Consider the following 16,948-nt stretch of genomic DNA (forward strand, 5'->3'; position numbering starts at 1 on the left):
GAACAATCTGGTAATATCTTATCAATACTGTAAGTATACTGCTATTGACCTAGCGATAACAATAGAAGGAATTTAACTTAAAAATGTATCTTGAGGAAGACACACCCACATCCATATGTTTATAGGCTGTATCTAGCTATTTTCTACATACCAACAATGTCAGGTCCCTTTTTCCTGTAACAGCTTCTAAGAACTAAGGAATGGATATACACAAAAAGAAAGCTTAACATTAAAAGAGATATTATTCTTTTTTTTTTTTTATTGTTGGGGATTCATTGAGGGTACAATAAGCCAGGTTACACTGATTGCATTTTAAAAGAGATATTATTCTAGTTTCATCTCTTTGCGTTAAGATCACTAAAGATAACAAGCTAAGGATCAAAAAGTTCTACATTTCCATCTCTCAAAATATCTTGCAAACAATATAAATCTGCCTTACCTAAGAAGTTACTACTCTTGGCAAAAAAAGTATCTATCTGTTTTGTTATAGTGCTATATGGTGAACCTTAAGACTGCCAAGGCTCCTAACCACTATCAGTCTACATAGTCACCATCTCCTAGGACCATATATGAATTCCCTAAGACTATCTTCCCTTGAAATTCTTCTGAGAAATAAAGGGGAGAGAGGGTGAAGCAGATTTTCTATCCAGACCAGAAGACCAAGGAAGAATAAATAATGTACAGACAAGGAGGAATGGTCAGCTAAAATGTTTTCTTTAAAGTTTTACCATCATAAAACCAAGTATCTTCATGAAGAAAGTGAAAAGACAAAAGAATGGCCAAAGAGTTTATAAAGTACCTATAAACTGACTTCATGAACTTTCAACTATTAATTTAGATATTCAATAAAAATTGTGTTTTTTGATCTCCAATGGCTTACAGTTCTTGATTCTTTAATTATAGAATATTACGGTGGTACAAATGTTTTGGCTACATAAACTGCTTTTGTACAGTATGAGCCAAAGTTGTAAGAGTTCCTATCACCCACATAATGTACATTGACCCCTTAATTTTTTAAGCATATCAAAATTCAGCTCAACTCATTTATACTCTTCAGATCTTAAAAATTAGAATAAGACACAGAAAAAAATTATTGAAGCAATGTATATGAGGTGACCATGAGAAATGAATACTCAATAAATAGCTTAACTTGAAAATCAAGAGGAAAAGAAATACTCACTTTGTTCTCCAGGGCCAAAATTGGACTGCTGAGATTCCTAAGAAAAAGAAAAATAAAGTTATACAAAGTGACACTAAAAGAGAAAAGTTCATTAGTGGAAAAGATTTCAAACTGTTTCAAGTACTTAAAAGAAAAAGTATCCCAAAAAATGTAACAATCCCATCTGATCACCTTCAGTAATGTTATGGTCAATAGAGGATTTTCTCAGAACTTAATACAAAAACCATTAAGCTACCTAAAAGTCTTCTTTTCCTTATCATTCATTTCTTTTCAACAGCACCCATGGTACTCATATCCTAATATAGAGCCTTTTCTAGAAAGTAAATAATTTCATCTCAGATACAGTGGCTTAATGCCTGTAATCCTAGCACTTTTTATTTTTTTGAGACAGAGTTTCATTATGTTGCCCTTGGTAGAGTATTGTGGTGTCATCTCACAGCAACACCAAACTCTTGGGCTTAAACGATTCTCTTGCCTCAGCCTCCCAAGTAGCTTGGACTACAGGCACCCACCACAATGCCAGGCTATTTTTGTTGTTGTCGTCATTGTTGTTTGGCAGGCCCGGGCCCAGTTCAAATCTGCCAGCCCCAGTGGCTGGCACCCTAGCCGCTGAGCTATAGGCAACGAGCCAATCCTAGCACTCTTGAGAGGCTGAGGCTGGTCGAAATGTTTGAGCGCAGGAATTCGCGACCAGCCTGAGCCAGAGCAATAATAAAAATAGCCAGGCGTTATGGGGGATGCCTATAGTTCCAGCTATTAGGGAGGCTGAGGCAAGTGCATCACTTGAGCCCAAGAGTTTGAGGTTGCTGTGAGCTATGACACCACGACACTCTACCAAGGGCAACAAAATGAGACTCTGTTCCTCCCCCACCAAAAAAAAAAAAGGAAAAAAAAGTAAACAATTTCAATCTAAAATTCTTGGTCTGAATAAAATATTTTTCAAGGGCGGCGCCTGTGGCTCAGCGGGTAGGGCGCCGGTCCCATATGCCGGAGGTGGTGGGTTCAAACTCAGCCCCGGCCAAATTAAAAAAAAAAAAAAAAAAATATTTTTCAAAAAACATAATACTAAAAACAGCATAATAGGGCTGCACCTGTGGCTCTGTGCGTAGGGTGCCAGCCCCATATACCGAGGGAGGCGGGTTTGGGCCCAGCCCCGGCCAAACTGCAAAAACAACAACAAAAATAGCTGAGTGTTGTGGCTGGCGCCTGTGGTCCCAGCTGCTCGGGAGGCTGAGGCAGGAGAATCGCCTGGGCCCAGGAGTTGGAGGTTGCTGTGAGCTATGTGACGCCATGGCAGTCTTCTAAGGGCAATAAGTGAAACTCTGTCTCTACCAAAAAAAAAAAAAGTATAGTAGGTAATGATAGCTCTACAACTTACATACATTATAAATATACCACTTTTATGGACTAACAAATCCACCACAGGGGTATTCTCATGTCATCTTACTCTTACCCTCTTCCTGCTCCCAATATTTTATAAGTAATTAGCAGCTTGAGGAAAAGACGGTCACATTCTTACTCTGTAAGTCCTGTAACAGCACAGTGATTAGGACTCAGGAAGCATGAACAGAAAAAAAAGCTAAAGTGTCACTCTTAGTGAAAGAAATATGTCTTTCCAAAGTCTCATGACTAGAACTTAAGTGTGCAAACTGTGTTTTTGTACACTAATTCTGTGACTAAGATGTAGTACTAAAATCATACAAATATCCCTAAAATCCTATTTCAAAATAAGCATAAACTTCCTTTAATCACACAATCATCTGTGAAAGAGTAATTGAAATAGTGAGAAAGCTAAAATGTGGTTTTGGTGTTAAAAAACATCGCAGATGGGGATGCCAGCCACATACACTGGGGTTGGTGGGTTTGAACCGGGCCCGGGCCAGCTAAAAACAACAATGACAACTGCAACAAAAAAATAACCAAGTGTTGTAGCAGGCACCTATAGTCCAGCTACATGGGAGGCTGAGGCAAGAGAATCTCTTAACCTCAAGAGTTTGAGGTTGCTATGAGTGGTGACACCACAGCACCCTACCCAGGGCGACAGCTTGAGACTCCGTCTCAAAAAAACAAATGAGAAAAAAACAAAACAAACAAAAAAAACAAAGAAAATGAACAAACAAACAAAAAAGTTGTAGAACTAGAGATAATAAAAAGCGTTGATAAATACATGGAGAAATCAGAATCTTGGTAGGAAAATCATATGATGCAGCTGCTTTGGCAGTTTCTCAAATGATTGAACAAAGTTACCACATGACATGGCAATTCTATTCTCAGTTAAATAAAAATACATATGTCTACATAAATGCTTCTATGTAAATGTTTATAGCAGCATTATTCATAGTAGCCAAAAAGCAGAAACAACTCAAATGTTCAGCTGACGAGTGTATAAACAAAATGTAATATATAGCCATGCACTGGAATATTATTTGGCCATAAAAATGAATTAAGTACTGTCAATGCTACAAGTTAGATGAACCTTGAAAATATTATCTTAAGTAAAAAAACCCAGTCACAAAAGATCACATATTCTATGATTCCATTTATAGGAAATGTCTAAAACAGGGAAATCTATAGAGATAAGAGTAAATTAGTGTTGCTCAGGGTTGGTATGGAAGGAGGGTAACAGTTAAAGGAGACAGCTTCTTTTTGATATGATGATAATGTTCTAAAATTGTGATGACAGTTGCACTTATCCATTAATGCACTACGAACTACTGAATTATAACACTTTACATGGGAGAATTATATGGGAAGTGAATCATATCTCAATAACACTGTTAAAAAATTATAAACAGGCTTAGCGCCTATGTAGCTCAAGTAGCTAAGGTGCCAGCCACATATACCAGAGCTGGTCAGTTCAAATCCAGCCCAACAATGACAACCACAACCAAAAAATAGCCAGGCATTGTGGCGGGTGCCTGTAGTCCCAGCTACTTGCGAGGCTGAGGCAAGAAAATTGCTTAAGCCCAGGAGTTGGAGGCTGCTGTGAGCTGTGACACGATGGCACTCTACCCAGGATGACAGCTTAAGGCCCTGTCTCAAAAAAAAAAACAGGGCAGAGGCCAAGAGGTCACTCTTGTTAACCATGTTTAAAAATGAAGATTCCTTCACCCCTGTGAAATGCTTATTGTCTTATACTCATTTACTTAGTAAATAGCCTAAAATATTAATAGTTCAAGCTTCCAAATAATCATTGACTTTCTCACCTCTGACAGTAGTCAGCTGGTCATCACTCACTACTGGATTCTGTCTCTGAAACACCCACTAAAGCAAACACTTATCTCTTCACCATCCCTTCCCCATCTACACTGTAAATAAAGACTTCAGGTTCTCATCTTTTCTCGTCCATAATACCCTAGCTCTAGCCTTTTTCCTTCTCTCAACTACAGTCTCCGGATTACCCTTCTAAAGCCAAGTCTTAGTATAATTATCACTCTTCTATTTTTCATAGAGCCTCCAATGGCTCTTTTGTTTTTCCCACACACGAAACCCAAACTCTTAGGTTTCACACTCCCTCATGAAGACAAGGCCCTGCCCTTGAGAACCTGTACAACAATTTGAATATTATTAATGACTACCTTTGAAACTACTCATCCAAATAAAGGTAAATGGTAATTGTGATACGGACAATGAAGAGCAAATCTACACACAGATTTATACAAGAATTTATAATTGTGTATGTGTGTGAGCTAGCCAGATAAATAGGCAAAGACTTCCCTGAGGAAGTATCATTCACATGAAGATTTGAAGATATGTAGAAAGTAAACTGAGAAAGAAGGATAGTTAAGAGTTCAAAGGAGAAAGGCACAAATGAAGGCCAAAGAGGAAGAGCATAGCTCTTGAAGAGACTTTAAGGAAGCCCATGTAAAGGAAAAAGCACAGGGAGGAAAACGTTCGAGACGGAAGACCAAAGAAGACAGATAATTGTATAGTTATGCACCCTATAGATCCTATTAAAGGGCTGTGTTTGTGTAAGAGTTACACAACCACATATACATGTTGTGAAGACCACTTTGGCTATTAAGTGGAGAACAGCTTTGAGAAAGGAAATATAAGTACTTATCAGGAGGTATTACAGTGATAAAAGTAGGAGAAATTATTTGGTCTCCAAGTTTTTGATACACATTCCATTACTAAGAAATTTTTCTATTTGTATCTCCAAAACCTTATATTGTGTATGTTACTACTGAAGTAACATCTGTGTTGTATAAGATAAAAAAATAATATTTTAGAGTAATTTTTAAATTCTACTTATTAATGACAACAAAATCTTTCTTACACATACAAAAATACAGTGCTTCAAATATCTGACAATAAGATTGGCTTATTTTTATACTTGGTTTTTACTGGATGTCACAAAGATGGTTTTACAAAATAGAAGTCCTATGCTTACTAAACCATGATACCAAATTTTCAATCATACACTTTAGTTTTATGCAAAAACTTCTACTGAGGTTGAACTAGTAGATATTAAAAAATTGCATTTAGTATTTTTAGCAAGTAAACAACCAATTTTTAGCAAGCAATTCAGCAAATGAGATGAATAGAAAATCGTTTCCAACATTTTTTACACATGACAATGATGAAGGCATTGTGGTGGGTGCCTATAGCCCTAGCTACTCAAAAGATGGAGGCAAGAGGATTGGCTGAACCTAAAAGTCTGAGGTTGCTGTAAGCTAGGCTGATGCCATGGCACTCTAACCTGGAGAACAGAGTCTTTTATTTTTTGAGACAGAGTCTCACTATGTTGCCCTTGGTAGAGTGCCCTGGCGTCACAGCTCACAGCAACCTTTCAAACTCTTGGGCTTAAGCAATTCTCTTGCCATGGCCTCCCAAGTAGCTAGGACTACAGGAGCCCTACACGGATTATTTTGTAAATGTTGTTTCCTAGTATGACTTTACTTTTTAGAAAAGCAGTCACTTTTTTCTTTTTTTTTTTTAAACAGAGTCTCACTTTGACGCTCTTGGTAGAATGCAATGGCATCAAGCTAAAAACCTCCAACTCTTGGGCTCAAGTGATTCTCTTGCCTCAGCCTCCCGAGTAGCTGGGACTACAGGTACCTACTACAATGCCCAGCTATTTTTAGAGACTAGGGTCTCACTCTGAGCTCAGGCAATCCACCTACCTCAACCTCCCAGAGTGCTAGGACTACAGGCATGAGCCACTGCACCTGGATGAAAAGCAGTTACTTTTTTATTCAATGATAAATCATCATCATTATTTAAAGGAAACAGGGGGCTTAATTTACTGTTTCTTTTAATGTGCTATGAACCAGGCACAATGGCTCTTGCCTGTAATCCTAGCACAGTGGGAGGAATGCTTGAACTTAGGAGTCTGAGACCAGCCTGAGCAAGAACAATACCCTATCCCTACTAAAAATAGAAAAATTAGCTGGGTGTCCTGGTGGGCACCTGCAGTCCCAGGTACTTAGGAGGCTAAAGCAGAAGGATTGCTTGAACCCAAGAGTTCGAGGTTGTTGTGAGCTAGACTGATGCCTTGGCACTCTAGCCTTGGCAACAAGAGTGAGACTCCCTCAAATTAATAAATAAAATAACATAACAAAATAAATGACTTAACTCCTTTCAATCTAGTTGACCTGAGATATACAGAACATATTGTGTCTAGCAAACACGAAACAGTTAAGAGAGATCATATACAAAGATATAAAACAAATATCAATCAATTTAAAAAGACTGAAATTATATACCATATGTTCTCTGGCAAGAGTATAAACAACTCATATTTCAATAACAAAATGCTATCTGGAAAATTCTCAAATATTTGAAAATGAAACCACCTATGTCTCAATAACCCATGGATCAAAGAAGTCACATAGGATATTAGAAAATCTTTTCTACTGAATACAATAAAAACTGAACATATAAAACTCTGTGGGAATGGGCGGCACCTGTGGCTCAAAGGAGTAGGGTGACAGCCCCATATACCAGAGGTGGCAGGTTCAGACCTGGCCCTGGACAAAAACTGTAAAAAAAAAAAAAAACCTCCGTGAGATATATCTAAAGCAGGGCTTAGAGTAAAAATGATAGCCTTAAAACACTGAGTGCCACTCTAGAAAAAAGAATGTTTTCTTCAGGGCCTGGAGTTCAAGACCAGTCTGAGCAACTTAGGGAGGGAGACCCTATCTCTGTAAAAAATTTACAAATTAGCTGGGTGGGAAACATGGCCCTATAATCCTAGCTACTTGAGAGGCTGAGGCAGAAGCTTGCTTAAGCTCAAGAGTTTGAGGTTATAATGAACCATGTTCACACCACTATATTCCAGCCTGGGTGTCTGAGCAAGGAAAAAAGAAAAAAGTAGTTAGAATAGCTCTGGCATATGGGGCGGTACCTGTGGCTCAAAGGAGTAGGGCGCCGGCCCCATATGCCAGAGGTGGTGGGTTCAAACCCAGCCCCAGCCAAAAAACTGCAAAAAAAAAAAAAAAAAAAAAAAATAGCAAATAGAACTCAAAATAAGTAGGAAGAAGAAAATAACCACACTAAAAGCAAAAGGCAAAGAAATAGAAAACAGGAAAAAAAAGATCGTTCTTGGAAATGATTAACGTATCTAAAAAACCTCTAGTTACACTGAACATGGAAGGAAAAAAAAGAGAAAACACAAATCACCAATATTGGGGGCGGGGGAAGGACATTACTACAGATCCTATGGACATTAAAATATTAATTATATTATAAATAACTCTATGCTCATGAATTTGATGACTTAAACAAAATGAACAAATTACCACAAGGAATAGAAAACCTGAATAGCTCTCTATTTAGAAATTGCATTTGAGTTGCAGCTGATGGCTCACCCCTGTAATCCCAGCACACTGGGAGGCTAAGGCAGGAGGATCCTTTGAGCTCAGGCGTTCAAGACCAGCCTGGCAAGAGTGAGAGACCCCATATATATACTAAAAATAGAAAAATTAGCCAGGCGGGGCGGCGCCTATGGCTCAGTCGGTAAGGCGCCGGCCCCATATACCGAGGGTGGCAGGTTCAAACCCGGCCCCGGCCAAACTGCAACCAAAAAATAGCCGGGCGTTGTGGCAGGCGCCTGTAGTCCCAGCTACTCGGGAGGCTGAGGCAAGAGAATCGCTTGAGCCCAGGAGTTGGAGGTTGCTGTGAGCTGTGTGAGGCCACGGCACTCTACCGAGGGCCATAAAGTGAGACTCTGTCTCTACAAAAAAAAAAATTAGCCAGGCATTGTGGTAGATGCCTATAATCCCAGCTACTCAGAAGATGGAGGCAGGTGGATTGGCTGAACCTAGGAGTCTGAGGTTGCTGTAAGCTAGGCTAATGCCATGGCACTCTAGCCTGGAAACAGTGAAACTGTCTCAGAAAAATAAAAATAAAGGCTGGGCGCAAAGACTCATGCCTATAATCCCAGCACTCTGGGAGGCCAAGGCAGGTGGAAGCCTGATCTCACAGGTTGGAGACCAGCCTGAGCAAGAGCGAGACCTTGTCTCTAAAAAACAGCCAGGTGTTGTGGCAAGCGCCTGTAGTACCAGCTACTTAGGAGGCTGAGGCAAGAGAATGGCTTAAGCCTAAGAGTTTGAGGTTCTGTGAGCTATGTCGCCACAGCACTCTACCGAGGGTGACAAAGTGAGATTCTGTCTCAAAAAATATATAAATAAATAAATGAAATAAAAATTAAAAAAGAAAGAAATTAAATTTGATTTTGTAATGAAAAACTTTCTACAGGGAGAAGGGAGAATGGAAAAGAGGGACAAAAACCTACCTAACAGGTACAGTGAACACTATTTGGATGATGGGCACACTTGCAACCATGACTCAAGCATTATGAAAGAGATCCATGTACCCAAAAATTTTTATACCCCTTTATTATTTTGGGAGGAAGAATCTCTTCTAATAAAGTACACTATAGGCCCAGACAACTTCACTGCTGAGTTCTAACAGACATTCAAGGAAGAATTAATACTAATATTCCACAAACTATTTCAGAAAACAGAGATGAAGGGCAGCACCTATGGCTAAAAGGGGTAGGGCGCCGGCCCCATATCCCGGAGGTGGCGGGTTCAAACCCAGCCCTGGCCAAAAACCACAAAAAAAAAAAAAAAAAAAAAAAAGAAAACTAGAGATGAAGGGAATACTTCCCTGTTCCTTTTAAGAGACTTCACTGCCTGATATCAAAACCAAATAAAGACATCCTAAGAAAAGAAAACCTCAAATAAGCTCTTCCCACCCCCATCATTCAAAAAAAAAAAAAGGCAAACTGTGAATGGACACTTCAAACAGAAGATACAAGAATGGCCAATAAACACATAAGAAGTACATCAGAGAAATACAAGTTAAAACCAAAACAATATACAGGTTGGATATCCCTTATCCGAAAAGCTTGGGATCAGAAGCATTTCAAATTTTTGATTTTTAAAAAAAATTCTGGAATATTTGCATACGCACACATGGGTATCACAGGGAAGGTACCTAAGTCAAGTCTAAACACACAGCCTAAAGGTAATTTTATATAATATTTTTAATAATTTTATTTATGAAACAAAGTTTTAACTGCATTTCCACTACAACCCATCACATGAGGGGTCAGGAATTTTCCATTTATGGCATCAAGTTAGCATTTCAGATTTTAGAGTAATTCAAGTTTCAAATTTTTGAATTAAGGATGCTCAACCTGTAACTTTACATAACCAGTAAAATACCAAAAACTAAGCAGACTGAAAAATCAAGTGTAGTTAAGAATGCAGAACAACTAGAACTACTACACATTGCTGGGGGATGTGTGGTATAACCACTTTGGAAAATAGGTTTCAGTTTATTACAACTTTATTTTATTTTATTTTTTTTTGTAGAGACAGAGTCTCACTGTACCGCCCTTGGGTAGAGTGCCGTGGCGTCACACGGCTCACAGCAACCTCTAATTACGCGATTCTCCTGCCTCAGCCTCCCGAGCAGCTGGGACTACAGGCGCCCGCCACAACGCCCGGCTATTTTTTGGTTGCAGTTTGGCCGGGGCCGGGTTTGAACCCGCCACCCTCGGTATATGGGGCTGGCGCCTTACCGACTAAGCCACAGGCGCCGCCCCAGTTTATTACAACTTTAATATGCACTTATCATATGATCCACTAATTCCACTTTTTACTATATGACCGAATATTTACCCAAGATAAAAGAAAAACAGGTCAGTGTCTGTAGCTCAGTGGTTAGGGCACCAGCCAAATACACTGGGGCTGGTGGGTTTGAACCTGGCCTGGGCCTGCTAAACAACGATGACAACTACAACAACAACAACAACAACAAAAACCAGGTGTTGTGGTGGGCACCTGTACTCCTGGGTGGAGCTGGCCCAAGAGTTTGAGGTTTCTGTGAGCTGTGACGCCAGGGCACTCTACTGAGGGTGACATCGTGACACTCTGTCTCAAAAAAACAAAAAAATGGTGGCAAACATAGCTCAGTGGGTAAGGCACCTGCCACATACACTGAGACTGGCGGCTTCAAACCCAACCTGGGCCAGCTAAAACAACAACGACAACTGCAACACAACAACAACAACAACAAAAATACCCAGGCATTGTGGCAGGCCCCTGTAGTCCCAGCTACCTGGGAGACTGAGGTAAGAGAACAGCTTAAAGCCGAAGAGTTTGAGGTTGTGGTGAGCTGGGATGCCATGGCACTCTACCCAGGGTGATAGCTTGACAAGCTGTCTCAAAAAAATAAATAAAATAACTGGCTCAGTGCCTGTAGCTCAGTGCCACATATACCAGAGGTGGCAGGTTCGAATCTAGCCCGGGGCCTGCCAAACAACAATGCCAACTACAACCAACAAAATAGCCAGGCGTTGTGGTGGTGCCTGTAGTCCCAGCTACTTGGGAGGCTGAGGCAAGAGAATCGCTTAAGCCCAAGAGTTTGAGGTTGCTGTGAGCTATGATGCCACAGCATTCTACTAAGGGTGAGATAGTGAGATTTTTGTCTCCAAAAAAAAAAAAAAAATCCACACCTTGACATAAATGTTTATAGATGCTTTTCTCTTTTTTTTTTGTAGAGACAGAGTCTCACTGTACCGCCCTCAGGTAGAGTGCCGTGGCATCGCACGGCTCACAGCAACCTCTAACTCTTGGGCTTATGCGATTCTCTTGCCTCAGCCTCCCAAGCAGCCGGGACTACAGGCGCCCGCCACAACGCCCAGCTATTTTTTTTTGTTGTTGTTGTTGCAGTTTGGCCGGGGCTGGGTTTGAACCCGCCACCCTCGGCATATGGGGCCGGCGCCCTACTCACTGAGCCACAGGCGCCGCCCAGATGCTTTCTCTTAACAGCCAAATCTAGAAACAATCCAAAGGTTCAACAAAGTGTTGCGTTGATAAACAAATTTTGATATTTCTATATAGTACAATACTAATTGGGAATAAAAAAGAAAAACAATTAATACATTCAACAATATGGAAGAATTCCAGAAGCACATGCTGAGAAAAAGAAGCAAACATACAAAATAAAGTACATGATGAATGGATATTCCATTATATAAAATTCTAGTAAAAGTAAAACTTATCTATAGTAACATAAAACAGATCAGTGACTGCATGGGCACAGTAATGGAGGTGAGATGATAAATTGGGGGGTGATAAAAGTGTTCTAATTCTCGATTAGGGTGGTCGTTACACAGGTACATAAATCTATCAAAACCCAAACTATACATTAAATACAGGTTCATTTTGGATATGTAAATAAAGCTGATTTAAATGGTAAGAGTGATATAGCATGCATAAAGACAGAAAGTTAAATCTCTACCTCATATCATTCACAAAAATAAAAAGAGAGAGGGTGGCTTACGCCTGTGATCCTAGCATTCTGGGAGGCTGAGGCAGGTGGTTTGCCTGAGTTCACAGGTTCAAGACCAGCCTGAGAGCAAGACCCTGTCTCTAAAAAATAGCAGGGCATTCAGCAGGGCATTGGTGGTCCCATAGCTCAGTGGGTAGGGTGCCAGCCACATATCCTGAGGCTGGTGGGTTTTGAACCCAGCCTGGGCCTGCTAAAACAATGACAACTGCAACAACAACAACAAAATAGCTGAATGTTGTGGCAGGTGCCTATAGTCCCAGCTACTCAGGAGGCTGAAGCAGGCAGCAGGATTGCTTTAGTCCAAAAGTCTGAGGTTGCTATGAGCTATGACACTACAGAACTCTACAGGTAGTCTTTCAAAAAAATAAAATAAAGATAAACATTAAAAATACTAAACTAACACCACATCTAAAGAAAAATAAGGACAAGTGTGGTAGCTCACATCAAGTAGTTCACAGGTTCTGCTACCTGTAATCCTAGCACTCTGGGAGGCAGAGGCAGCAGGATTGCTTGAGGCCAGGATTTTAAGACCATTCTGGACACAACAGAAAGACCCAGTCTCTACCAAAAACAGAAAACATTAGTTAAGCCAGGTGGCATATGCCTGCAGTCCAACCTGCTTGGAAGGCAGGAGGACCAGATGTGCCCAGGAGTCTGAGGTTGCAGTGAGCTAAGATGATGCTATTATACTCTAACCAGAGCAACAAAGTGAGACTGTCTCAAAAAAAAAAAAAAAAGAAAAAAAGAAAACAAAAAGGTAAGAGGGTATGTGTATGATCCTGGGAAAGAAAAGTCTCTTTTATTTTTTTGAGACAAAATCTCACTATGTTGCCCTCGGTAGACTGCCATGGCATCACAGCTCACAGCAACCTCAAACTCTTGGGTCTCAGCCTACCAAGTAGCTAGGAGTACAGGCGCCCGCCACAACAGCCGGCTATTTTTTTGTTGTAGTTGTCACTGTTGTTGTTTGGCAGGCCTGGGCCGGTTCAAACTCGCTAGCAGTGGTGTTACGTGGCCGGCACCCTAACCACTGAGCTACGGGCACTGAGCCAGAAAAGTTGTCTTCTTTTTTTTTTTTAAGAGACAGAGTTTCACTCCATTGCCCTCCGTAGAGTCTCTGGCATCACAGCTCACAGCAACCTCCAGCTCTTGGGCTTAGGCGATTCTCTTGTCTCAGCCTCCCAGTAGCTGGGACTACAGGTGCCCGCCACAATGCCCAGCTAGAAAAGTCTTCTTTAATAAGACATTAAAAAGCAAAAGCTACAAAGACAGGGTATATTTTATTCTTTAAAATTAAAATATTCTAAACCATAAAACTTATAAAACAAGAATCTAACTGGGAGATACATTTGCAGAATGTATAAGAAATTATTAGAATGTAGAATGCAAACAGAATAACACAAAACAAAGCCCTCATGAAAATCATTAGATGCAAACTTGAAAGGCAGCAGGAACAGGAAAATTCATCCACAAAGAAATCACATACATGACAAATGTGTAATGATGATGAATCTCACTAGTAATCTAAGTGCCATTTTTCCCTTAAAAGATCATTGTTTGCTGGGCACAGTGGCTTCCGCCTATAATCCTAAGCACTCTGGGAGGCCCAGGCAAGTGGACTTCTTGAGCTCAGGAGTTCAAGACCAGCCTGAGCAAGAATGAGACCCCATCTCTACTAAAAATAGAAATACTAACTGGGCATTGTGACAGGTGAGGCAAGAGGATCGCTTGAGCCCAAAAGTTTGAGGTTACTATGAGCTATGACACCCCGGCACTCTACCAAGGGTAACAAAGTGAGACATTGTCTCAAAAAAAAAAAAAAAAACTTTACTATTTAATAATAACAATGGTGTTGTACATATGAGGAATAATATGTAATGCAAGTAGTAGTATTAGCTGGTACAAATCCTATAATGTAACTAAGTCAGAATATATATTAAATATATACTCCTAAAAAATATATTAAATATATATTCTTAATACCCAGCAATTGTTTTTTGCTTTTTATATAAAGAAAATCATATACATACAAAAGGAATGAATAACGACACCTAAGAAAATGTTTATAGAAATGAAAACTTGGGGCAGCGCCTGTGGCTCAAAGGAGTAGGGCGCTGGCCCCATATGCAAGAGGTGGCGGGTTCAAGCCCAGCCCCGGCCAAAAAACAAAAAAACAAACAAAAAAAATACTTGGTAACAATTTACTTATCAAAGAGAAATGGCAAGGGTAGCGCCTGTGGCTAAGTGAGTAGGGTGCCATCCCCATGTACTGACGGTGGCGGGTTCAAACCCGGCCCCAGCCAAACTGCAACCAAAAATAGCCGGGCATTGTGGCAGGTGCCTGTAGTCCCAGCTACTCGGGAGGCTGAGGCAAGAGAATTGCCTAAGCCCAAGAGTTGAAGGTTGCTGCAAGCTGTGACGCCACAGCACTCTACCAAGGGTGACAAAATGAGACTCTGTCTCTTAAAAAAAAAGAGAGAAATGGCTAAATAAATATGTGTATGTTATGGATGAAGTTTAAAAAAAATGAAATACTTCTATGAGATAACATGTAAATGTCTCTAAGATCTACTGCTGACTGATCAAAGACACAGAACAGATAAACTGTGTAGAAATAAATGAGAAAATGCTTATATGTAATGATTACATATATAAGTATATAATAAATGCATACAAAAAGACTTGTAAAAGTACAAATGAAAGGAGCTCTGATAAGATGAAAGGGGCAGAATTTGAGAAAGGCTTATGGGTCCTATTCAAACTTTCGTAAGTAGAATATACTTTATATTATTAAAGTATAAATTAATGTTTTTAAAAAATCACTACTGATTTTAGATGAGCTTACAACTACTGACTGGGGTCATTCTTTCCATAGGACAGAATGATTTCTAATTTCTATGGAAAGGGGTTCTTCAAAGAATGGTTAGAGAAGCTCTTACCACCTATGGCCTAGAATACTTTAATGATTTGCAATAAACATCAAAGTCTTTTAAGTCTATCTCCCAAGATACCTTCAAAAGTTTCTAAAGTACTGCTCCATCCAAGATGCTCTCAGTTCCTTTACCCTATTTATCTTCATAGGAATTGTTACTATCTGAACTTACCTATTTATTAATTTACTGTCTCTGTCCCACTACAATAAAAATGGCAAGACAATTTTAAATTCCTATGATTTTAGTCAAGCCATTTAGGATTTTATTAGAATTTCCTTATAGTATCAAAGACACATTTTATTTACTTACCTTGGTAGGAAAAGGAAATTTGGAAGGTTCTGTTTTGCATGGTGTATGAATAGCCGTTAGAGGGGGAGGCCATGAATGCGTCATCTCCTGAAATGTAATTATTACAGTTTGTTTTCAACCAGGTCAAGGATAAAAATTATACAGCTAAAAACCAGATGTATATTTATAAATACTGGTTTCATGATTGCTCCTCCAAAATTCCACATATTTAATTAATAAATATTAATTACGCACAACTCTGTGCAAGGCACTCTGGGGTAGGTAACAGGAAATAAATAATAAACACTCCTGGCTTTAAGGAGTGTGTAGTTATTATTCTTATAGTTAGGATGATGAGAACTGTGAATAATCATAGAAATCAGCCTATAATCAAATACAAGGCACATAATAAAACACTACCAAGGAAGAACTTGCTGTAGGAGTAAAAGTAAGGAAATAATAAGGAAAACAACATGTGCTGTATACCTTTAATGAGCCAGACACTGCTAAGCATTTTACATGTTTGTTACTCACTTAGTACTCACAATGACATTATGAGGTAAATACCGCTATTATCCTAACTCTATTTAGAATAAAAATTAAGCAAAGGTTATTTATTCAAGGTTACATACTTAGTAAATAATGGACAAATAAGAATTTTATCCTAGCAAATCTGGCCATGTATTGATAGGAAAATTTTGTCAGGTGAAGAAATCAGAAGACAGATTTCAAAAGCACAGGGGAGAAAAAAAGACAAGCAAGCCCCTAAGTCTGATTTCATTCAATGCCTTTTGTCTGATCATATGCCAAATATGGCCAAGTGAAGTTTAGATAAGATTACAATGTGTATGGTAGAGGAGCCAGATTATCAGAATAAGGAAGGAGAATTTTATTTCTGGCATTTTGTACAAGTAAGCCATCAGGTAGAACTGAGAAAACACATAAATTAAAGGTGGCCTATTACTTAAGAGTTTATCCTATAGCTATATCCACACAATTCTGGAAAAGATACACATTCAAGGGGCTCACAATTTAAAAATGATAACAACCTAAGTATTCAATGTGAAAGTTATTAGAATCAAAATGGAGTCACTAATGTTTAAAAAAAAATGCCCTCCCCAACAATAAAAAAAGAAAAGAAAAAAAAAATACTAATTTGTATAAAATTTTGTCTCAGCTTCTCTATCTTCCACTTATTAATATGAAAATCTGCAAATCTTGACTACCCTACTCCATATTCATTTGATTTGCATGAAGCTGTGAACAATTTTGAAAAAAAAAAAAAAACCAACTTCACTCTAGAAAAGTATTCTAACTACTAATGTAGAGAGTATGGGCTGCTTTGGGCCATTTTTTCCTCTGATGACACTTCCTTACCCTTGGGCTCAAGCCATCCTTTTGCCTCAGCCTCCAAAGTAGCTGGGACTACAGGCACCTGAACACCAGCCTTTTTTTTTTTTTTTTTTAAAGTAGAGGTGGGGTGTTCTCTTGCTCAGGATGGTCTTCGGAGCTCAGGCATTCCACCCGCCCCGCTTCCCAGAGTGCTAGGATTACAGGCTTGAGGCACTGAGCTCTGCCTATATCTCTGTTTATTTCTAAAACGTAAACATTTTAACATGTTGCTTTCCAGTTCATATTGCTATTGGAGGGATGAAAGAAACACTATGTGAAAGTTCTTACTACTCCATGAGATATTTAAATATGCAAAACTGGGTTTTATTGTTTTTAAAATTAAAAC

The 16,948-nt window shown here is 39.3% G+C and overlaps 1 protein-coding gene across 4 annotated transcripts in view; it reads right to left on the reverse strand.

Moving 5' to 3' along the window:
* The window catches only part of AFF4 (ALF transcription elongation factor 4), an 88,119-nt gene that overhangs the window by 38,235 nt on the left and 32,936 nt on the right, over positions 1-16,948 (reverse strand). For 3 of the 4 annotated variants that reach the window (XM_053567191.1, XM_053567189.1, XM_053567190.1), the window contains 2 exons: positions 15,232-15,318; positions 1,181-1,217 (listed from right to left, as the gene is read on the reverse strand). In XM_053567191.1, coding sequence (XP_053423166.1) covers positions 1,181-1,217; positions 15,232-15,318 — 124 coding nt within the window. The remainder of the gene's footprint in view (positions 1-1,180; positions 1,218-15,231; positions 15,319-16,948) is intronic. The other variant, XM_053567193.1, reaches the window with a different exon arrangement.

Source organism: Nycticebus coucang, chromosome 17 (assembly GCF_027406575.1).
Source record: "Nycticebus coucang isolate mNycCou1 chromosome 17, mNycCou1.pri, whole genome shotgun sequence".
Classification (NCBI taxonomy): Eukaryota; Metazoa; Chordata; class Mammalia; order Primates; family Lorisidae; genus Nycticebus; species Nycticebus coucang.